A 24,642-nucleotide genomic window follows, 5' to 3' on the forward strand; every position below is an offset into this window, starting at 1 on the left:
TCTGCACTAGTTTGGATTTAATCTTCAATCTTTGGAAGCTTGAGGCGAAAGCACTAGTCTATGACTGCAGTTATCCACAGTTTATTATTGGCAAAATTCACTGCAAACACTCCTCTTCTCCTGTTTTCCTGACCTGATCACCTCTGTGTGATAACCTGCCTGATCAGATCTCCTGGCAAAACAAGCTGTTTAAAGCTGCCTCACTAAACATGAGTGACTTCCATCAGGGACTCATGTCTCATCTGATTCGGTTAAGACAGAGTATTAAAAAAAGCGCCCCTGAACTCAGCAACGAGTCAGACGGCGACATGTGCAATCTAGAACTTTATTACAACGACTGGCATGTTAAACAAATTTTTAATTTAAAATTGGTAAAACAAATATTTCTGCTGATTTACAGTAATGATTTAGATCAGCAGAAAAAAACCTGAAAGCACTCTGGTTCCAACGCTCTGTTTCCAAGACTATTAGCTGTGAGCAGATATCTGATATCATCCTAGAGATACATCCGTCCTCAGATGCATATACTGTGCCTTTACACAGTGCACCTGCAGAACCTAAACTCAGCAGACCACATCCCAGCTTCTTCCTCCTACTGCAGAAATCTTGCACTCAGTGCAGGCGGAGGAGCTGCACACCAGCTGCTGGCATGCTCAAAACCAGAGGAAGCTGCCTTTCTGCAAACAGGCCATAATAGTACTTCTAAAAAAACGAAATAAAATCACACATTACAAGGCCCTCTAGTTTCTGCACTTTCCCTTTAAGTGCCACCAAAAACACATTGATTACAACTCTCGCAAATAGAGGGTCATTCATTAAGGATTGCTAATGACACATATATATACTGCACCCATTTTGCTATCAAAACACAGGGAACGTATGGCTGCCGGTCAGAGGTATGCAGTTTTATGGTCTGAAGTCAATAGATGGAGGGATGCTCATCATTGTTTTAAACGGAAATAGAGGTGATGAGTGTTTAACCCCAATTACTGAAGTGAAGGAGGGAGAAATCAGCCTGAAATGCAAACAACATCATCGGCACAGAGCATAAAAATCCACAGGTACAGTGAAAGTAGTCACCGATGGAAAGTAGGAAAAAAAGACTTTCCAACCAACCGCTGAAAGAGACAGAGATTGCTTGGATCGGCATTAACAAGAAGCGAATACACTCGAACAGCTGCATGGCACTGCGTGCACGAATGCAGCCCGCTCCTCAAAGTAAACAGAGCAGCCAGGCTTCTCCCTGAAGCACACACAGAAAAAGCATGGCAGAAAACAGAGCCACTGAATCATGTGAGGTTATGTCCTTCATCTGACTTCACTGAGCATCAATGGAGAGGAGAGGCTGCTGCTGCTGAGGATGGGAGAAAAGGGGAGGGGGGAATGGTAAACAAGCGAGCTGGAGTGAATCAAAAACGAATGCGTCAAGATGCTTTGAAGCCCCCTGCATGTCAGAGGCTCGGTTTCCATCGGTGACTGTGGATAACCTACTTGTTTAATTAGCTTCGGGTGCTGTTTCTTCATCCCACTTGTACATACTGGATGTGTGTATATTTATTCTACCATATATAAATCGGTTATCACATTCAAACAGCCTCACCTTAGCCTTTCTATACAAACTGAGCGGTGGAGCTAGCGAACGGGCTAAGCACGTTTACGTTCCAAAACGTCAATAATAATATCACCTGGGGAAAAGCAAAAAAATCAAAGTAATTCAATCGGTTTGGGAAGCAAGAGCGAGAATGATGAGCGAAACGAAAAAACGGTGTAACTTACCAGTTCAGAGACGTCTAATAGTCCGCGGCACTATATTCCATGGTCGTTATAATAAAATAATATGACAGTAATAAAAGACTGCACTGCTATGGTGGCCCTGCTGTCGCCGTCCTGCTCGCCGTAGCCGCTTCAGTGTGATGGCGTTGGCTCTGCAGGGCCACAATGAAACGGCTGATGCCTTCACGAGCCGTCGGATATTGTCGGCACAGACCAACTAGGGGAAAGAAGACTACATGGATCATTTGTATGGTAGAACGGGGGGGAAAGAAAGAAAGAAACTCCGTGACATTCTAAATATCTTCTGTTTAGTGCTACACTCACAGGACGTAAGACATAAAAAGTTACGGTGATGAATGTGTTTGCAAATTCATTTAATGTTGTTTCTGGAGTAGTAGATGACCGTTGGTTATTTTTCAAAGAAAAAAAAACACTGACTAAACGCTGGTCTAATTTGTGAAGCTTGTCACGTTTGTTTCGTACTTGTTTAATACCTTGGTGTTCTTATTGTGGCGTTTGAATAATCGATCGTTAAAATTCCGTATTTTTTAAGAAGCTTCGAAGGGCACATTCCGAACCCGGCGGTTTGACTGATAGGACGTCCTTCCAATCAGAGGAGAGGAAAGGTTTTGGAGGCGGAACAGGGAACTGTCCGTATATAGATTTCTTCGACGAACATTTCTTCGTGACACACTTCGAGAAAAATTTTGTTTACACCAAAGTTATTGAATTACAGTCTTTTATTAGAATGTTAAAGCTCAATAAGGCAAAAATAAAATACATTTGGGAATAGTTAGAGACAGTGAAATAATGTGGGGCCTTTGTTGTTAAAATTTAAAATAAAAATCGATTTTTATATAATAAAGTGCTAGGTGAATGACCTGCCATGAAGTGTTTGACTTTACAAAAGAAGAGACACATAGCTGTTTGGGATGCTGTGGAGGTTTGTTTGTTTTGTTATATTGTTGAGGCGCCATCTTTTGTCTGCACATGGAGCAGCACTTTTTATCACAGTTTTTTTTTGTAATATTATTATTCCTTTAGTTGCTTCTTCTTTTGAAAACAAAATAATATAAATATTTGCTAAAATGTAACAGTAGAAATATCTTCCATGGGTATAGCGACATTAAAAACAGTTATTCAGTTGTATTTACTTATATTTTGACTAAATTAGCATGAAAAGCTAATGAGATTAGTTCTTTATTCTGTGTAATATCCCTATCTTTATTTAACCTATATGCTATAATGTCTGCTGATATTGTAGCTCACTGGGCTGACTTACTGGAACAACAAATGAAATGGACCCACTGCCATCCATGCTTCTTTGAAAATGTTGAAAGGGTAGGTCAGATACTCATAGATCGCCACGAGTCAGTGATGTTATACATAGCCAGTTCTTAAAAACGCCTAATTTTTTGTCAGGTGGTAGAATCCTTCCAATTTTTACTACTTATTCTATGCCAAACCTCCTCTAGTGCTTATCAGCAGAGAAAGGAGTCTCCTCAAAGAGGCCATTTCATTTTTTTCCCCTGCTGAGCACCGTGGCCTCACACATGGAGGTGCTAATGCTTGTCCTTGCTGCTTTGCACCTAGGTACAAACAGCCCCAGTCGCAGTTTCAGATGGAGGTCAGCGCTAAACAAAGCCAGCAGGGACCCATCATCTGCAAAAAGCAAAGATGAGACCAATAGGCCACCAAACCAGAAACCTTCCACTTGCTTTGTATAGGTAATCTGTTATTAATAGAACTGTGACAAAGAGCAAGCTCTGGCATAGTCTAGTGCCGGTTAGGAACGTGTGTGGTGCTCTTGATATGAATATATAGGGACCAAATTGCCTATAACAACAACCCTGATGATGCACAATCTCAGAGCACCCTTCTCCCAAACTGCACCAAGGGATACATAGCATATCTAGACTAGTCACACACCTTTAGATGTCCTCAAGACGATGAAGAAATAGTTAAGTGTTCCACACCAGGATGAAAACTGCACTAAAAAATACATTCTGTAGACCTTTCTACAAACAGGGTGGATAAAAATGGGAATGCAGTGACACAGGCTAACTGTGGAATCAGGACAGTGGTCTAGTCTTGCTCTATACCCTTTGCTTATTTAGGTTTCTGCTTTCCAGTTGATGTCTGATGTCTTAAGGCTGATGTGTCAGTGATGACAGCCACTCTACCCTCTGCCAGCTCCTTTCAACTTATATCCTACAGCTGTTCATGTTTGGCAGGATGGAGTAACACACTGAGCTTTACTTACATGCTTCTATGTAAGCAGCCCTGACATCCCATACATCAAGGAACCTTTGTCTGTCTGCTCGTCACCTATCTTAGCAAGGGGACTAGAGTAAATGGCATGTTGAGTTCAGCGGTCTCACTTTTGGGGTCTTGATAACATCATAAAAGTATGTCATGTCACAATTGTTTATGACTGCATTACAATGTCACTAGTTCAGATAATAAACCACACCTAACATGTTTGTGACACTACATTGACTATACATGATGTACAATCACCAAAATCCAGTATGGTCGGGTCATATTACAACAACTTTATCTGTCAATACCCTAGCATTATAATGCTCCAGCTGCATCAGTTCATGCTAATATACACAAGTGTAGTATTGTAGACATTAGTACATACTAATCACCCCTAGTTCACCCCTTCCCAGCATCATTGCAGATTAACCGTGGCTAGATTCAAGCATCATAAATAAGTTACAGCTAGCTGGTTAGGCTTGGCCTGCTTGTTTGTTGATATTATTAATTGGGTGTTGTCCTGACCCAAACACTCCTGGAACCCTCATCTGCTCTGTCCTCATCTTTCACAAAGGCCCAGAAACATGAATGCTTTACTTATGGAAAAGAGCATTTATGTGTCTAATAGAAACGCAGTAGTTATGGAATACTACTGGGGAAAAGAGGAGTTCTGCTACACTGGCACAGCTGCAGGCCTCACTATCTCAGCACTGGCACGGGATCCTGGTATAGACAATGGAGTGCTTCACGAGCTATAGCATGGAGGATGCTTTTGTGCTTTCTCTCTCACTGAATAGATGTCGTCTAGCCTTTAAATACAGTAGGAAACAACTTTTTTCACAACTTCTGCAACATCACTCACTGTGGATATGAAGCTCACCAAACACATGTAGTGACTGCAACTCTCCCACGGAAAGAACATTTAATAATTTCAGATCAATTCAATTTCAATTCAATTTTATTCATATAATGCCAAATCAATAGATGCTTTATATTGAAAGGTAAAGACCCCACAATAATACAGAGAAAACTCTAGCAAGCAGATGACCCCCTATGAGCAAGTTTGTTTTTTTTCAATTTGAAGGAAAATCACCCTTTTAACAGAAAGAAACCTGCTGAACTGGGCTCAGTGAGATGCAGCCATCTGCCTAACTGGGTGAGAGTGAGGGGCGAAAGACAGGACAAAGACATGTTGTGGACGAGTGAGAGAGGGAGATTAATAATAACTAATGTTTAAATGCAGAGTGATGTATGAACACATAGTAAAAAAAAAGGTGAGCGGACAATAAACAGCTAACATACTAAGGGTTGTGCACACGCAAAACTTGTTCATAACTATCAGTTAGTTCTGCACAGACTAAAGACAGCTGATGTATAACACAGTTTGAGCTTTACTCTTAAATAATTTGTTACACATGAGGCTGCTTCATCAGAGTGGTCAGAATATTTTTTAATTGTGAAAGTGTTTTCTGTACTAAAAACAAAAGTAGATTTATTTTTCTGTAAACTATGTAAGAATCTGCAGTAGTGACTATGGTATTCTAATTATTGTACACATGTGTTTAGGCCAGGGATAATGTAACTATAACGTCACTTACTGGGCCGTTTGTGGAACACTTTATGTAACATACTCATTTAATTCTGCTCCTACAAGGATAGATACAGTTAATCCTTCACACCTCATACAATGATGCTGTACACTGCAACATATAACAATATGTGTTTTCTTTCATGTTAACAGGTTAATTGAACCTGTAGCTGTATCTTAGAAGGTAGAGCAGGTAAGCTGCTAATCAGAGGGTTGGTCCAGGACACGCTGGAGAGATTATATCTCTTGGCTAGAATGGGAACGCCTTGGAGTTCCCCCAGACAAGCTGGAGGAGGTGGCTGGGGAGAGGGAGGTCTGGGCTTCTCACACACACAAAAAGCCTTAAGTAATTATTTAAAAAAATATTTATTGGTTTCAATCAATATTCTCCTTTAATATTGATGTATGTAATGTAAAAGAAACACCAGCTTAATTGACTGCATCACTGCGCCCTCTGGTGGTAGGTAAGCTACAAGGCTTCTACTGTCAACTGGTTTTATTTTACTTCTTAATTACTTATTTGACTTCTCAGCTAGTTATGGCCATGGTCTAAACCCCAGCTATTAGGTTTTGATTTGGGTTTAGTTGATTATTTTTCTTATTTCTAGATTTTCACTTATTTCTTTTTAAAAATTAATATAATATTAATACAATGATATATACTTATGTTATCTGGCCTCTTAATGACTCTAGCCTATCCTACCAGCCACACAGCTGCACCTTTATTTTTGATCTAGTTTTTATTTTTATTTTAGTCATTTTTCCTAATTTCCAATGGAAAAGCAGGCCTCTTTAAACAAGAAGTCAAATCTTTCTCCCAGTGATAAAAAAAGGCCTAAAAACACTCTTATTTTCTGGATGTTCTTTATAGATCTCTATTTATATCTACTTCATAGATGGTTTTCACAGCAGATATTTGAAATTGTATAAAATACACATGTTGCATGAATGAACCCCATGTTCCTCCAAGTAATAGCAAGAAAGAAGCAGAAGAAAATATTGATAGATTTTAAAGTCTTAGTCTCCCTTATTATCCATCCATCCATCCATCCATTCGCTTATCCTTTTCAGGGTCGCAGGGGGCGCTGGAGCCTATCCCAGCTGTCATGGGGCGAGAGGCGGGGTACACCCTGGACAGGTCGCCAGTCTGTCGCAGGGCCAACACACAGAGACAGACAACCATTCACTCTCACTTTCACTCATAGTGGCAATTTGGATTATCCAATTAACCTATCCCCACAAGTTGCATGTCTTTGGACGGTGGGAGGAAGCCGGAGTACCCAGAGGGAACCCACGCAAACATGGGGAGAACATGCAAACTCCACACAGAAAGACCCCGGCCTGATGGTGGAATTGAACTCAGGACCTTCTTGCTGTGCGGCAACAGTGCTAACCACCGTGCCACCGTGCTGCCCTTATTATCCCTTACCTTCAAAATAAATGCAGTGCAATGCAATTAACTAGAGTCATTAGTACATTAGTGCTAGTAATTAACTAGGATATTAAGTGTCTGCGGCTCTTCTTATGTTCCTGCCTTTATAAACCACCATGCTCACTCAAAACTTAACCCTAAGAAGGATAAGTAGTCTTTGGCAATGAATGAAAATGTATATTATGTAAATATTGATTACTGGTTTATTGTTTCTCATTCAAGAGTAGTCACTGAATCTGTTTGACAGGTTTCTACGTGAGCATATTTTTTGGCAAAAATTGTTGTTGTTGCTGTTGTTTTCAATCTTAATCATTCTTTGATGGCAGCTTCCAGCAACACTCTGAAAGTCTTATGTGTCAAACCATTAGCCAAGGGTTCATTTCTAACCTTTTCTGCTAGTTCTCCTACATGATTTGTTCCACTTCTTACTAATGACTGATGAGTTTTCACAGAATAAATTCCCCAAACAAACGTTTATTGTACAAAGAAAGACAGTAAAAAACATAACAGCTTCATTCAGACTTCTCTTCTGCAAAGTCGAAACAATACAAAAATACACAAAAACAATGCAGCTGTATATAAATGCATGTAAGAGCCTTACAAAAGATTTCAATGTTTGAATATTGTGTTTCAAGTATTTGTCACTAAGCTGTCAGAACCAATGTGACACTCACTGTTCACCAGTAAGTGTCAGCGTTTCCTCAAACACAGCTGCTGCTGCTTCTTACTGTAAACATGAGTGCAGTTTAACATCACCCATTCCCACATTTCCCACACCATTATTCTATGAAGACACTGACCATAGACTAGCACTACTTCTTCCTTAGCAAATGAGGATTTTTGTTTTTAAATGAAACTGGCTTTGTGCAAACTGCTTATAAAAGACTGTTAGAACACTGTTCAAAAAATTCACCACATACTGTAGCATTCACTTCACTAAGACAAAACAATGTTAAAGTAAGCTTACGTACGTGCCTGTGTATGTACGCTGCAATAATTAAAACTGCAGACCAAACACCAGACCAGAAACAGACCACTTATAGAGATAAACCCATGAATTCATTGTATTTCATAGCCCATCCATGCTCTACAGCATAGGTGTCAAACTCTGGCCCTAATTACATTTGGCCCGTGAAGCCATACCAAATTACTATCAGAGCTAGCCTACTGGTATTATACAGCTAATATATATATTGTTTAGTATTAAGCTTTGCTTGTTCCATATTCAGTTTTTCATCAAAACTTGTTTGAGTCCATAAGAAAAGATTCATTCTTATATCTGGAGGAAGATTTTTTTTTCCAATAAATATTAATGTTAGCCCGCAACTTTGTTCCAGTTTTGAATTTTGGCCCACTGTGTATTTGAGTTTGACACCCCTGCTCTACAGTGTCTTTAAGTCTCTTTATGGATATTGGGCATTCATCAAGCCGATGTAATTAATTGCTTATGTTAATGTGCTAACAATGCCAATATTACATTATATCAGCATAAACTAGCAACTGTTTGCTAACATGTTAGCGTTGCATTCACACCTTGCTGAGCTGCCACAACGTAACCAAACAAAAAACCATAATACATTAATGCAGTTTTACTGTGCATCCTGTGCATCCTGTTCTCCTGTGCTCCTCTTGTTCCACATTTGTAATTTTAAAGTTTTATTCCAAAATGGATCAAACTCGTTTTTCACCTCAGACTTCTACACACAATACCCTGTAATGACAAAGTTAAACCTATGGAGACCTGAAAGACCTGTGCCACTCCTTAGCAAAATGCAAATGACAGCCTACTTTGAGTTTGCTAAATCAGACCACTGGAAACAAAATTCTCTGGTCTGCTGAAACAAGGATTGAACTAAAAGCCAAACATTATGTCCGGAGGAAAACATTGTGCAGAGAAACTCCCCAGTTTACTAGATGGAGGTTCTGCATAGAAGAATTGGAGAAACTGCTCAAAAAAGCTGCGCCAAGCTTGTAGCATCATACTCAAAAAGACTTGAGGATGTAACTGCTGCCAAAGGTGCTTCAATAAAGTACCAAGCTGGATACCTATTGACATGTTTTATTTATTTATTTTTTTACTTTTAATAAATTTGCAAGAATTTGAAGCAAACTTCAATTTGTCCCTTTGCTTTTGTGATTAATTAATTTAATCCATTTTGGAATAAGGATGTGACATGACAAAATGTGGAACAAGTGAAGCAGTGTAAATAGTTTCTAGACTGTAAGTCCAAAGCCATATATCTCTCAATAGCATGTTCCAAGCAGTATGTGGTCACAGTCACACTCATGTAATATGAAAGTATGTTCAAAAAACCTTAGCAGAAATATTCAGGTATGCTTTAATGTAGCAAACAGGTGCTGTGACTGTTCAAATCTTTCATTGAGTGCATCTGCCATGGCACCAGTGTCTTGTTAAGGACTCCAAATGGATTTCAGAATAAACCTTTACAATGTATAACACTTGATGAGACCAAATCAAAACAACAACAAAAAAAATCGAATATAACACACTGACCTAGAAATGTATTTGAAAACAAATGAAATAAAAATTGTGATATAAATCTTCAGAGTTAGGGTGACTTACAGGACCTAAGTCTCATCATGACTTCCACTGGAAGCATAGACTAGACCAGTCATAGAAAACACACAGAATGTCTGTGGTCTGTGGTTGTGTTTCAGTCCATACTGGTGTTGCAGATGTTGATGTTCTTCATAGAAGTATTGAAGATGGCTGGCTTAAGACAGCTGTCCTCCTCACTAATAAAGGAAAAAGAGGGCACTTTTTAGAAGGTCATAAAAAAATCGCTGGTTTTCATGGAATTGTGGAGAAGATGCCCTCAGATCTACAGGCACATATGGACCCTGCAAGAGGAAGAAAGTAATGGACTCCTTGATAGTGCTGGTGGTATTGCTGCTTTTTAAAAAAAAACAATTTTAATAGAATTACCTGACATTTCAGAATTAAACAAAAAGGGTGTTTTCTGGTAAAACAACATGGGTTAATAATTTAAAACTGTTCTGAAGCAATGGAGATTGATTCTACTAATTCCTACAGGCGTTCCAACTTTCCTACAGAGAAATCACAAAGAAAGTCAACGTGTCATTGAGTACAGTTTCCTTCAACATCTAAAGGCACAAGCTCCCAGGGCTCTGGTAGAAGACCTGAGCTTGGATAGGATAATATATATATTAGGGGTGCAACGATACTGGTATCGATATTGAACCGTTCGATACAGTGCTTTCGGTTCGGTACGCATATGTATGAACAATACAAAATTTGTAATTTATTTTATCAACTTTCCTTCTGACGATGCTGTCTGTGTTGAGCGCTCAGTGAATCTGCGTTCGACTACTCCGCCTAGGCTGCACTGTCCAGCGCAGATCCATTCAACACAGACAGCATAGTCAGAAGGAAGAGCGCAGGGCAAGCTAGCGAGACAGAAGTTAAGCTCTCCTTGCAACATGGCAAATTGAACCTCCCCCACCCTCATTCAAATCTGGCGTTTGGAATTATTTTGGTTTTCATGTGACGTATGACCCTGAAGGTAAGCGTGTCATGGACTAAAGTAAAACAGTATGTTGGATGTGCCATGCAATGCTCAATTACATTGGTGTGAACTAGTGTGTTAGTGCAGTTAGCTCGTTAATGTGTTGGCCGTCTAGCCCCACGCAGGGGTAGCTCGTTAACGGAGATTTTCCGTGTTGTGGCGTTAACGTCATTTCAACGAGATTAACGCTGACAGCACTAGTGGGAACACAACAAATATGACTGCACATTTACGCCGACATCATCCTAGTGCAAAGACAAGTGGAAGCAGACAAAAACAACAAGCATGCTACTAACTTTAGCCGAGTCATTTAGACAGCCGTTAGCACATGATTCTCCTTATGGGGACCTGATATGTTTAATATTGTGGCGAGCTCAGACAAGGAGGAGACTGAGGTGTCGTTTGGTCTTGCTTCCCGTGAGCTAGCCAGGGAGCACAGCCGTTTATTGACATCTGCAGAAGAACACTGCCGCTAGCTAACTGCTCAGCGCAGCAACCGCACAGCAACAACAACACACAAGGCGCCCTCTGACCCCGGAAGGACACACCGTGGCAGCGAGAGGGCATCACCCATCACTATGGCAACATAAACAAAACATAACTGTACAAACAGAACCCCGAACAGCCCTGACCCGCTACATAGCCCCCGCACCTAAGGGGTCAGTCGTCCCCGACGACCCCATTGCCCCACACAAAGTCCTGCAAATGTCCAGGTGCCTTCTTTTGGCGCACCGGCCGGTCACGACCAGCGGGGGAAAAGTCATTCGGGTCAGAACATGGGGTGCCACCATCATCCCACTTCTGACACCAATGTGGCGAGCTCAGACAACGAGGAGACGGAGGTGTCGTTTGGTCTTGCTTCCCGTGAGCTAGCCAGGGAGCACAGCCGTTTATTGACATCTGCAGAAGAACACTGCCGCTAGCTAACTGCTCAGCGCGGCAACCGCACAGCAACAACAACAACAACAACACACAAGGCGCCCTCTGACCCCGGAAGGACACACCGTGGCAGCGAGAGGGCGTCACCCGTCACTATGGCAACATAAACAAAACATAACTGTACAAACAGAACCCCGAACAGCCCTGACCGCTACAATATGCTGCTGAAAATATAGCCCAGAAGAAGCGTATAGTATAGCTTTTATTTTGGAAAGAGCCATTTCTCTGTAATAAACTCTCTTTTCCAAAGATGAGTGATTCCTCAATCAGATACAGGGCTTGCAAAATAAGCTAGCCCGACGTCCCGGGGGCTAGCGATTTTTCCAGTCGGGCTACCAAAATCTATCTCTGCCCTGCCCGTCGGCCTATTGTAGGAAGGAAAAATATATGTCAATGCTTTTGCATTCTTTCGGAAATGTAGCTGGGTAATTATGTCATTGGCATCGGTGAGCCACTGTCAATATGTGACATATTGAAATCGCGTTTGAATTTGCGCTTGTTTTTTGCTTTCACTTTGCAATCGCGCGAACTGTGTATAGAGAGCGACAGCACTGAGTGATGATAATTTGCGCACCAATTCCTCTGACATCGTCTTATCAATCGTTAGCTTACTATGCAAACATGACAAGTAAAATTTCCCGCAGCAAGCTTAAACATATGAGAGGTTGATCACGCAGAGAATCGCTGACGGTTATGTGTGTGTGTGTAAAAGCAGCAGGATATATATTTTAGTTCTGCTGAGCCAAATAAGACAGGTCAGGGTGAAGAAGTGACAGCCAAAGAAAAGCTTACCACAAAACGGAAAAGTTATGACAAATCAGACTATAAGGCAAAAAGAAAGTGCAGCTTTATGGTTTCATGGACAAAAGAATCTCTGTGGCTGCAATATGACGAGCTAAATAACCAGGGCTGCACATAAGTGGTCCGCAGGTGCGCATTCGCTGTCAAAATAAAAAACACGCACAAGGGTTAGGGTTAAATTTAAAAACTGTACTTTTGAGTTAAAATATATATTTATAATTTTAATAAATGACAAATTAAAAAGGCAGGTGCGCATTCGCTGTCAAAGAAAAAAAATAAAAAAAATAAACGCGCACAAGATATGAAGTTGCAACGCGTGTTTGCATACATAAGATTTTCTGGAGGAGGACAGACATTTTTTTAAAACTCTTAAAGATGTCGAAGAAGCTCCTTTAAGCAATTACTTTGGTGTTCCTCTACCTCCAAAGAAATGTCAGAAGGAGTCCGAACCACAAAAGAAGCGCGTATTCTCGGAAAAGTGGTTGCAGGAGGTGAGCTGGCTTCAAACAAATGATGAACGCACAGAGATGTGGTGCAGAATGTGCCGTGAAAATCCCACTCTAGCGGACAAAAACAGTGCTTTTTATATGGACGCAAACGCGCGTTGCAACTTCTTATCTGGTGCGCGTCTTTTATTTTGACAGCGAATGCGCACCTGCGGACCACTTATGTGCACCAGTGTAAATAACATAATGTTCTGCCGGGTGTGTTGTTGGTTTTCTCTCGATTTCTGAGTCGACAAGCGCCTTTGTTACTGGGACCAGTCATTTTAAAAAAGGCCCCCATTAGAAGCCATGAGAAATGCAAGAAATGCATTATTGCTCAGTCTACAATATCTTTCCCAGAACAAACACCAATTGCAAATAACATACTAAAAATAAACCTGAAAAATCTGTTTAGAACAGCGTACTATGTTGCAAAGAGTGAACTACCACTGGCAAAATTTAGCAGTCTTTGCAAACTTCAAAAAGCAAATGGCCTAGATCTTGGTTCCACTTGTCTCTTACCTGTGACTTCAGTGGAAATTTCAAATTCAGGATCTGACACAGACTGATTCATGTTCTACACAGTTCTTACAAGTTCATAGAAATTTCTGTTCAATTAGAACCAAGTGTTTGAGTTGATGATTGTCATTTTTATACAATGTTGTAATTTGTGTTTCAACTATTTTTTGATTAATGTTTTGTTTCCTTTACAATATTATACTTTAATGTATAATATTGTAAAGGAAACAAAACATCAATCAAAAAATTGCTCTCTTTTTTATTCGGGCTACTTACATTTATTTTGGGCTACCAAAAACTGAAGAGTCCCTGCCCGAAGGGCTACCAGGGATTTTGAAATTTTGAGAGCCCTGAGATATATATATATTTTTTAATTACTTTTGTTTCAGCAACATTAAATTTAAAAACTGTACTTTTGAGTTAAAATATATATTTATAATTTTAATAAATGACAAATTAAAAAGGCATGAACATTTTTTTTGTATTGAAAAAATATCGAACCGTGACACCAAAGAATCGAACCGAACCGAACCGTGAATTTTGTGTATCGTTGCACCCCTAATATATATATATATATATATATATATATATATATATATATATATATATATATATATATATATATATATATATATATATATATAAAAAAAAACACCCAGCACGCCCCTGCGGGCGGTTTATCCTTCAAGCTCGGGTCCTCTACCAGAGGCCTGGGAGCTTGAGGGTCCTGCGCAGTATCTTAGCTGTTCCCAGGACTGCGCTCTTCTGGACAGAGATCTCCGATGTTATTCCCGGGATCTGCTGGAGCCACTCGCCTAGCTTGGGAGTCACCGCACCTAGTGCTCCGATTACCACGGGGACCACCGTTACCTTCACCCTCCACATCCTCTCGAGCTCTTCTCTGAGCCCTTGGTATTTCTCCAGCTTCTCGTGTTCCTTCTTCCTGATATTGCTGTCATTCGGAACCGCTACATCGATCACTACAGCCGTCTTCTTCTGTTTGTCTACCACCACTATGTCCGGTTGGTTAGCCACCACCATTTTGTCCGTCTGTATCTGGAAGTCCCACAGGATCTTAGCTCGGTCATTCTCCACCACCCTTGGGGGCATCTCCCATTTTGACCTCGGGACTTCCAGGTTATACTCGGCACAGATGTTCCTGTACACTATGCCGGCCACTTGGTTATGGCGTTCCATGTATGCCTTGCCTGCTAGCATCTTGCACCCTATATATATATATATATATATATATATATATATATATATATATATATATATATATATATATATATATATATATATATATAAAGCCACTTTTCTTTTCTAACTTCCTGGAAGTAAAAGTTCTGGTGGCCGAGCAAATGTACGTACTGGTATGTACATTTACGCACATTTATTGATCAAAGAAAGATCTATACCATCATATTTAGTTCTCTTTTTCTTCCCCATGATTTCATTGCTCACAAAAAAGATGCAAGTGCTGCTTCTTGATGTGCCTCCAGGCAACACTGTGGCCTCCTTGGTGCAGCAAGTATTTGATTACATTTACTTACATTGCACTCTTATTTTGCATCTCTAACCAAAAGCAAGATGAAATTGTCTGAGACCAACCAATTCTCAGTTCTCTTTTATTTTGCTTGTGTTACTGGCTTCAGAGATGATCCTAACCTTACTCCTAGGCTATGTGAATATACATTTTCTCATCAAACTCTTCCCCTAAGCTTTGGCAATCAAAGTGACACAGATCAGCAACAATTTTCATTATTTAAAAATGAACATTTTGCCTTTCTTCAAAATATAGGGTTAGGATCAGCACCTATGATGATCTTGCTCAGGTTAAGTCAACAGTTAAGTCAAACCTGTGATTGGATCCCTCAACGTCTTCAATGCTATCAGGCAGCGGCCTGTTGGCCGTCTCAGGAAGTAGCATTGTGAGGGCTGAACCCAGCAGGGGGCAGAGGCCACACAGAACCATGGGAGCGTGAGGACTGACCCCCCTCAGAAGGTACATCATGGGAGCCAGGACGCCACCAGTGCGAGCACACACAGAGCCTATACCAATCCCATTTTGTCTGAAAAATACAATGAATAAAAGGGCCCGGTTACAGGTGCTTATTATGGATATCAATGTGATCTCTGTCTACATGCCATAAAGTTTTGAATAAATTCTGATGGAATCTATTGGGTGTGTGGAGTTGGGTCATGTGAATAATCCATCAAGATGTGGTTTACATCCACTGACGTCTTCAAGGTCAACATGATGATTTATTGGAGAGAAAAAAGGACTCATACCTTAGAAACTATGTATGTATGTATGTATTGTCAGCATATCCTTCAAGGTCAATAGAGTGACCTGAAATTCAAAGTGATAATAGTGCTATTTAAAACTATGCTTCTTACCACCATTGTTTGCACTGACAACAGTTAAGCATAAAGGGATGATATATACTAAATATTGCATTACTTTGGACCTCTGACCTCTTCTCCAAGGTCAAATTAGGTCAAACTTTGATGAAATATCTTTTATCTTTAAAAATGTAAATTCTCCTGCCTTTTTTGTATTGGTAACATTTAGGAAACAAATACTAGTGTGTGGGGATTCTAAATATCACATTATAGTTTGCATCCAGAAATAATTTCCCTTAAAAGTAAGTACTGTACCAAGAGAGAGCTGCCTTGACAGAGGTTTGCACTCTCTGAGTGCCATTGTTGGTTAATGATTTCTTATCAGACAATGTCTTTATGGCATTTGTCTTTTCTGTGGGGGGGTCGTTTCTGCACTTAATTTCCATTACAGCTATTGCTTTCTTGCTCTCACTTTCACTCTGTATTTATAGATAGTAATGTATACCTTATATTTTCACTTACACTATTCCACCTTTCTTATCTGTGAACACTCTTAATAACAAACATGTAATGTAAATCATGCATGAATCCATCTTAGTAAATGGAACAAAGCTGGATTCTTGCAATTTAATGTAGATATAGTGATTTGCTTATGCATTAGAATGAACACATGTTTGTAATACACGGCAACAGCATTCTCAGGATTAAGATACAGCCAGCAATAATCATAAAGACATTTTAATGATATCTCAATAATTCCAGTTGGTATTTATGGCAACAAGGTAAATCTATAAGTGCTTAAATTCACCAGATCACCAGACACCTATATAGGGTTAGGGAGGTCGGTTTTGGGTTATAATTAGGGCTGCTCGATTATGGCAAAAATGATAATCACGATTATTTTCACTGAAATTGAGATCTCGATTATTTGACGATATTTATTTAACAATAACAATGTGTTGAATAATGACTTTAAAGATTGTCAAAAAATAATATAAAATAGTGTGCAAATACTGATAACAGTTTAAATGTTTGCAATATAAGAAATAAATGAAAAATGTAAACATCTATGTTTAGTGAACTTTGCAGTGTTGCTCTGTGGTGCAGCTACGACACCGTAGCAAAGTTTACACACTGTGTCTACTTGATCCACGTCTCGACTCTGCGAACCCATAATGATTCCACACCACTGAAGTTTTTTTACCTCTCTTTTCAACCAACGGCAGTCACTCTCCTCTCCAAATAACTTCTGTTTAGCTTTCTGAGCTTCCCTCGGGTCCTCTTAATCAGCGGTAGGGATGGGTACCGGTATCCGGTGCAATTATGGCACCGGTTCTGACATAAACGGTAGTAACCAGACCGAAAAGCAGCGCACATTTCGGTGCTTTATTTCGGTGCTTTTTTTTCCCTGAGCTGTGATACACTTTAGATTCTAGCCAATCATTTTACGTTTCCGAGGATAGTAGGTGGGTCCAGGTACGTACGTTCTTTTAGAGCAGAGCTACAGATTAAAAATGCCCAAGGCGAAGCGGTCAAAGTCTGGCTGTACTTCACAGCAAAATATGCAAACTCAGCAGCCTGCAACAAGTGCTTTAAGCTGATACTGTGATACTGTCAAAGGAGGTAACACCTCAAATCTGATGAAACACCTGGCGACGCATAGTGTTTTTTTTAAAAGCCGAGAAATGCGCCATATTTGATAGCTTGCTGCGAGACCTCACACCGTGCACATCTACTGCGGGTGTGGTGCCTGTTATCGGACCCGGAGTTAGCAACATCCCCCAAAAACCCGAAGAGGAGAGTCCTGGCCACTAGCCTTGCCAGTGTAGCAGAAATGATGAGGATGATGATGCAGCAGCAGCCGTTCTTCTCTGCGCGAGTAGCTTAATGTTGTTCGTGTGTAATTTACGTTGAGTAGGCTAACCACGTTATTACATTCATGCATGTAAGGTGAACTAGCAAACATCATCTTAGCTACATGCGGCTGTCTTCTTGTTTGATGGCAGATACTCCCTTCACCCTGGCCAAAAAGGCTAAAAGGACCAAAGAAAAAGAGGGAAACAGCTAAACATGAGAGGTTTTTGGACAAAGTTTGTGTTTTTTCCATTGTTTAAGCACTGCTTCCAGCCAAGAGTGATATCATATATGCCCTATAGCTGCAGAAAAGGCTAACATTGTTATCTTTTTACAAAAAAAACAGCTGAACATGAGAGGTTTTTGGACCAATTTTGTGTTCTCCATTCTTTAAGCACCGGTTTGAGCACCGTTTAAGCACCGGCACCGTTTCAAAAGTACCGGTTTGGCACCGGTATCGGATAAAACGATACCCATCCCTAATCAGCGGTCCCCAACCCCCGGGCCTCGGACCGGTACCGGTCCGTGAGTCGTTTGGTACCGGGGCCGCAAGAGTTGAGGCTCAGGTGTGAAATGTATGGTTTTCAGGGTTTTTAGCGTTATTTTGTTATCGTTTTTATCATTTACTCGGTTTTCCTGGGTCTTTTCACGTGTGTTATGAATAAATCTTTTTTTCGGTACCGGTACTAGTTTTATTTTGTTGTATTTATCCGCGACACCTTAAAGGCCGGTCCATGAAAATATTGTCGGGCATAAACCGGTCCGTGGCGCAAAAAAGGTTGGAGACCGCTGATCTTAATTGTTGTGACACGTGTTCGAAATGCAGAGAGGTGCGCTCGATTTGCCACACGGAGCAGCGCGAGAGTAAAGCATGAGGGAGGGGCTAATAATCGGCTCAGTCATTTTTAATGATCGTTGAAAGCCCAGATCGTAATCGTGATTAAAATTCGATTAATTGAGCAGCCCTAGTTATAATAAGGTTCAGTCCTGTGGGATTTTCATATATCTAAAGTAGGGATGTTAAACTCTTTATTGGCCTTAAAGTCTCTTCCTGCCAGTGTAAATATGTTCAACTATACATTAAATCCTATTTAATAATAGTATGTCTCAGTTTTTCTACATTATAAAGAAATGCTGATATAATAGCTGAAAGAAATATGTTAGCACAAATAAAAAAGCTATCAAACATAACCCAAATGCAGTCCATAATCTATGTCCTCCTTCACATTTTTCCTGTCATCCTCCTCTTCCAGCATCCTGTCAGCCAAATAGAAGTCTGTCCGGGGCTTATGTTTGATACGCCTGATGTAAAGGAAAGCCTTTAACAGGAAAGTTGCAGCGTTTTAACCACATTCTAAACTTCGTTAGCAAAACCAACTCTAACACTAACACTAGTTAGTCAGATGAGTGAGACACTTTAAGTATCATGAGTTATTTTTTTTAAGTTTTCCTAAACCTTGCTGTATTAAATTTAATCTAGCACTTCCGAAAAAAATAAATGTAAACAATTTCAACATTAATCATAATGGGACAAGTCTCAAAACTGCTCTGCAGACAGTTCGACCAGTAATCCGGTGTGCCATACATCTAAAACCTGTTGGTAAGTATTTGGGCTAATGAAGCTTTTCTATAAGCCTGATAAGCCTTTTGCCCAGGCTTTGATATAGTGATGTAGTTAATGAAAGAACTCTTCATGGGCCGAATAACTGGATTTTTGGATGAGCTAACAAAGAAACACCAAAAGTCATGTTCCGATTTCTTTGAATATATATATATTGTTCTGGCTCCTTAAGAGTCACCACTCATGTTATGTAGTGTTATACAAGTTCATGCAATCTTTATTCGTTTCTGGCACACTGTTCATTTTATTTTGACATTCTACCGGAAGTGCTACTTCTCATTACTTCCTGTCTAACGGGAGAAGGACAGTTTGCTACTCCTGTGCCTGCCTATGCTACCTCTTAAGCCAGCACAGTCTGTAAGTTGGCAGTATTGTTGTGTTTTATGTTAGCACTAACTGCCGTGTGTTGTTTGTGATATTTTGAGAAAGCAAATTGACTCAATGATGTGCTTTATTAGTCATTAGCCTAAACGCTAATTAGCGCTAGCTAACCGCTAACGTTAGCTTGTTAGCTTGTTTCGTTCTGCTTTGCTTTGCATAGTAACAGGTCATAGCATCTTCTAATTGTAAGAATGTTTGCTTATATTAGCTCACATGGGATATTTTGTGTTTGTTTACAGTTTTACCATTCATCCATTCATGTATTTCGACAAAGCCATGCTATGCATCCAATCAAATAAATCCACCAGAAAGGAACAACGGTGTGGTTTTTCTACATGGGATGATGGTTGTCTGTCTGCCTAGTTAAGTGCGAGGGCAGAACAGTAAAAAGACTGGCGAAACGGCTACTTCAGGAGGCAGTCTTCCAGACATCTGACCCAGACGCCACTATGCTGTCAGCAGAGGAGGAGCAGCTGGAGGTACGGTCCACCTGCTCTGGATCTACATCCAGATCCCACAGCTCACTCGCCAAAGCAGCAGTCGAAGCACGGGCAAAGGCCGAAGCAGCACGCGCCAGAGCAGAGTTTACACGACGGGAGATTGAGGTGAAAATGAGGCAAGCAGAGTTAAGTGCTACATTAGAAGCACTAAAAGAAGAAAAGGAAGCAGAAGCTGCGCTCGCTGAAGCCAATGTATTTGAAGCAGCAATAGCAGAGGAGGTAAGCGGGGAAATGTGGTCATCTCGTGTGTCAGAAAAACAATATGGGGAATCACGACAGGGTCAAGAGAACTCACAACCAGCGCTGAACTCTCACGCTCTACTCCAGCTTCCAGCTTCAACCCAGTCATACAGACTACAGAGTTATCTTGGATATTCTTCACCAGAGCATCGCAGAGAAGACTTGCCGGACCCCAAACACTTTACGCCGATAAAACAATGTGACATCAGTCCAATCCCCGATCCAGCCACTTCACCTCAATATGTCCCACAGGTAAATCAACAGGACATCAAATATGAGATTGGCAGCCATCTGACACCAGCTGCTGATACCCAAGAAAAATGTGGCCAAAGGTATGTAAGTACCACACCGCAACCTATGAGCTTTTCCCCTTACACTCCACCTTTCCAGCCAACGCAAATCAACAACGGGAACAGTGACTTTGCTAATCTCGCTAAGTTTCTGGCAAAAAGAGAATTGGTGGCAGACGGTCTGACAAAGTTTACGGACAGAGCAGAGGACTACTGGGCATGGAGAGCTTCTTTCTGTAACGCTATTGAAGGGTTAAGCTTAAAGCCTAGCGAACAGTTAGATTTGCTCACCCGGTGGCTTGGAGAAGAGTCGTCTAAGCATGCCAAACGTATACGCTCTGTCCATCTCAACAATCCAGCAGAGGGCCTACGTCGAGTTTGGACACGGCTACAAGAATGTTATGGCACCCCAGAGGCTATTGAGAAGTCGCTCCTTGACAGACTTGAACGCTTTCCTAGAGTGTCAAACAAAGACCCCCAGAATCTCAGAGAACTTGGCGACCTACTTTCTGAAATTGATGCAGCCAAATCAGACGGCTCTTTACCTGGGCTAGTGTATTTGGACACATCACGTGGCATTGCCCCGATAGTTGATAAGTTGCCAACAAATCTTCAAGACAGGTGGATGTCAGAGGGGACTAAATACAAGCAGAGACATGATGTATATTTCCCTCCATTCTCATTCTTCTGTCGCTTCATACAAGATGAAGCGAAAATGAGAAACGACCCCAGTTTTAAGTCTACTGTATCAGGTCCCACATCCTATCCAACAACTCACGACAACCACTATACAAGATTTGCCAAGTCAAGACCGCCTGTTGCCGTCCACAAAACAGAGGTAAACAAAACTCACAAACCAAACTTAGGCAGCACGAGTGAGTTCACAAACAAACTGTGTCCCATCCACAAGAAACCGCACCCGTTAAAGAAGTGTAGAGGTTTCAGGGAAAAGACACTAGATGAGCGTAAGGCATACCTCAGGGAACACAACATCTGTTTTAGGTGCTGCAATTCCTCAGCTCACCAAGCTAAAGACTGTAAGGAAGAGATTACTTGCCTAGAGTGCAACAGCAACAAACACGTTGCAGCGCTGCATGCAGGTCCAGCTCCATGGACACAAAACACAAAAGCTCAAAACATTGCCCCAGACCAGGACAGGGAGGAGCATGGCGGGGAGAGTAGCCTAGACTTGGAGACTAGCTCAGCATGCACTCAAGTTTGTGGGGACTTAGGTGGGGGGCGTTCCTGCTCCAAAATATGTCAAGCCTACATTTATCCAAAGGGGCATCCAGACAAAAAGGTCAAGGTTTACGCTATCATAGATGACCAGAGCAATAGGTCATTAGCGAAGTCAAATCTTTTCGACACCTTTGGCATCCCAATGAGCAACCTAGCGCCATACACACTTAAGACATGTACAGGGGTTTCCACTACAAATGGCCGCTTAGCTGAGAACCTCTTTATACAGTCTGTTGATGGCCAGTTCAGCTCTCCTCTGCCTTCTTTGCTCGAGTGTGACTCACTCCCAGACAACAAGAATGAAATACCAACGCAAGAGATTGCCCTAGCCCATCAACACCTCAAACACCTAGCAGATCATATGCAGCCCCTAGACCCTGAGGCTGACATTATGTTGCTGTTAGGCCGAGACATAATACAAGTGCACAAAGTGTATGAACGAGTGAATGGACCAGTCAATGCTCCATTTGCCCAGAGACTTGCACTTGGGTGGGTTATTGTAGGTGATGTATGCCTAGGAGGAGCCCATAAGCCAGCCATCATAGGCACATACAGAACGAGTGTTCTAGAGAACGGGCGTCCAAGTCTCCTAACACCCTGTCAAAACAGCTTTCATGTCAAAGAGCAGTCACACAACAAATCCTGGAACACTCACAGTTCATGTCAAATAGGGAAACACATATTCCAGCAAAGTGAAAAGGACGAAGAGCTAGCCCCTTCCTTTGAGGACCAAGCCTTTCTGGAAATTATGGAAAGAGACTTTTACCAAGACGATGCAAATAGCTGGACAGCTCCACTTCCTTTCCGTACACCGAGAACCCACCTCCCAAACAACAGAAATCAAGCACTCAGCCGCTTAGAGTCGTTGCGCCGCACATTAAATAAACGCCCTGAGATGGAGAGACATTTTATGGATTTTATGCAGGGGTTGTTTGACAGGGATCACGCCGAACCAGCACCAGCTCTCGAAGAAGGAGAAGAATGCTGGTATCTGCCCTTCTTTGGCGTTTATCACCCGCAGAAGCCCGGGAACATCAGGGTGGTATTTGACTCAAGTGCTAAGTTTCAGGGAGTGTCCTTAAATGATGTGCTGCTCAAAGGTCCAAATATGAATAACAGTCTGATTGGGGTGCTCATCCGTTTCAGAGAAGAAACGGTGGCTGTCACAGCGGACATACAACAAATGTTCCACTGCTTTCAGGTGCGAGAAGACCACAGGAACTTCCTCCGGTTCCTTTGGTACCGCAACAATGACCCAAGAGAGCCAGTTGTCGAGTACAGAATGAAAGTGCACGTGTTCGGCAACAGCCCCTCTCCAGCGGTGGCAATTTTCGGTCTGAGAAAGGCAGCACACCTGTTCGACACACAGCACTATTCTGAGGCCAAACAGTTTGTTCAAAGACATTTCTATGTCGACGATGGACTCAAATCCCTCCCTACTGAGTCAGAGGCAATTAAGCTCCTCAAAGACACACAGGAGCTGCTCGCTGCGTCCAACCTGAGGCTCCACAAAATAGCTTCAAACAGCCCAAATGTCATGAAAGCATTCTCTACTGTAGACTTGGCAAGCGGGCTCAAGGACATAGATTTCAACACAGAGTTTCCTCCAATGCAGAGAAGCTTAGGAGTATGTTGGGACATTGAAGGCGACACCTTCACATTCAGAGTCTCTCAAGCCGAAAAGCCTTACACGAAAAGAGGTGTTCTGTCCACTATCAACAGCCTTTTTGACCCGCTGGGGTTTGCAGTGCCAGTGAGCATCAAGGGGAGGGCACTGTTGCGGGAGCTGACAAAAGAGACTTGTGGGTGGGATGAGACTCTTCCAGAGGGCATGTTTAAGGAGTGGTCAGAATGGAAGAATGCTCTCAAACAACTCGAGCAAATCCGTATCCCAAGGCCATACTGCTCCTTCTCCTTTCTTGGTGCGAAGCACAGAGAAATCTGTGTCTTCTGTGATGCATCAACCCAGGCTATTGCAGCCGTGGCTTACCTGAAGTTAACGAACAAAAATGGTGAGACAGAGTTTGCGTTCATATTCGGGAAAGCCAAACTTGCCCCCAAGCCCGATCTTACCATTCCCAGGCTCGAGCTGTGTGCATCGGTGTTAGCGGTGGAAGTTGGGGAACTAATCAGAGATGAAATGGACATTCAGATTAGTAACATGCGCTTCTTCTCCGACAGCAAAGTCGTTCTTGGCTATATCTACAATGAGGCAAGAAGATTTCACGTTTTCGTGAACAACCGGGTGCAACGCATCAGACGAGCAACAGTACCAACTCAGTGGGGCTATGTACCCTCGGTGCACAACCCGGCCGATCACGGATCCAGATCTCTACCTGCCGAAAAACTGTTGTCCAGCACATGGTTGAAAGGGCCGGAGTTTCCCTTAAAGGGCCGGAGTTTCCCTTAAAGCCCTTACAGAGCAACTCATCAGGTACATTCCAACTTCAAAACCCCGACTCAGACATTGAAGTTCGTCCCTTGATCACTGCCACCATTCAAACATCATACCCCTGTTTAAAGACTGCAAACTTAGAATCTTTCTCCAGCTGGCAGTCCCTTACCAGGGCAGTTGCACGTTTGGCACACATTGCACGCACCTTTAAGGTAAAGCAATCAGGCGGACAATGTAAGGGATGGCATATATGTCATGAACTCACTACCTCAGATTTTGAGCAAGCAAGAGAGACGGTTATAAAAGCAGTCCAACAAGAAAGCTTCCCAGAGGAGCTCAAACAAATAGAGTCAAGGAAGGACATCCCAAAGAAAAGCCCTCTCTTAAAGCTTTCTCCCTACCATGACAAATCAGGCCTCCTGAGGCTTG

The 24,642-nt window shown here is 41.7% G+C and overlaps 2 protein-coding genes across 2 annotated transcripts in view; both read right to left on the reverse strand.

Annotated features, from left to right (window-relative positions):
* Nucleotides 1–1,895, reverse strand: part of fynb (FYN proto-oncogene, Src family tyrosine kinase b) — an 87,428-nt gene extending 85,533 nt beyond the window's left edge. Inside the window, exon 1 of the mRNA XM_085373126.1 lies at nucleotides 1,777–1,895. The gene's annotated coding sequence lies outside the window, so the exon portion shown is untranslated. The remainder of the gene's footprint in view (nucleotides 1–1,776) is intronic.
* Nucleotides 1,896–9,637: 7,742 nt separating this feature from the next.
* Nucleotides 9,638–24,642, reverse strand: part of LOC146617774 (solute carrier family 22 member 6) — a 29,221-nt gene continuing 14,216 nt past the window's right edge. Inside the window, exons 9-10 of the mRNA XM_085372141.1 lie at nucleotides 15,207–15,419; nucleotides 9,638–9,812 (exon numbers count right to left, since the gene is read on the reverse strand). Coding sequence (XP_085228267.1) covers nucleotides 9,731–9,812; nucleotides 15,207–15,419 — 295 coding nt within the window. The 3' untranslated portion in view covers nucleotides 9,638–9,730. The remainder of the gene's footprint in view (nucleotides 9,813–15,206; nucleotides 15,420–24,642) is intronic.

This window comes from Diplotaxodon limnothrissa, linkage group LG15, assembly GCF_057381915.1.
Source record: "Diplotaxodon limnothrissa isolate DT_005_m linkage group LG15, D_limnothrissa_male_GT1.1, whole genome shotgun sequence".
NCBI lineage: Eukaryota > Metazoa > Chordata > Actinopteri > Cichliformes > Cichlidae > Diplotaxodon > Diplotaxodon limnothrissa.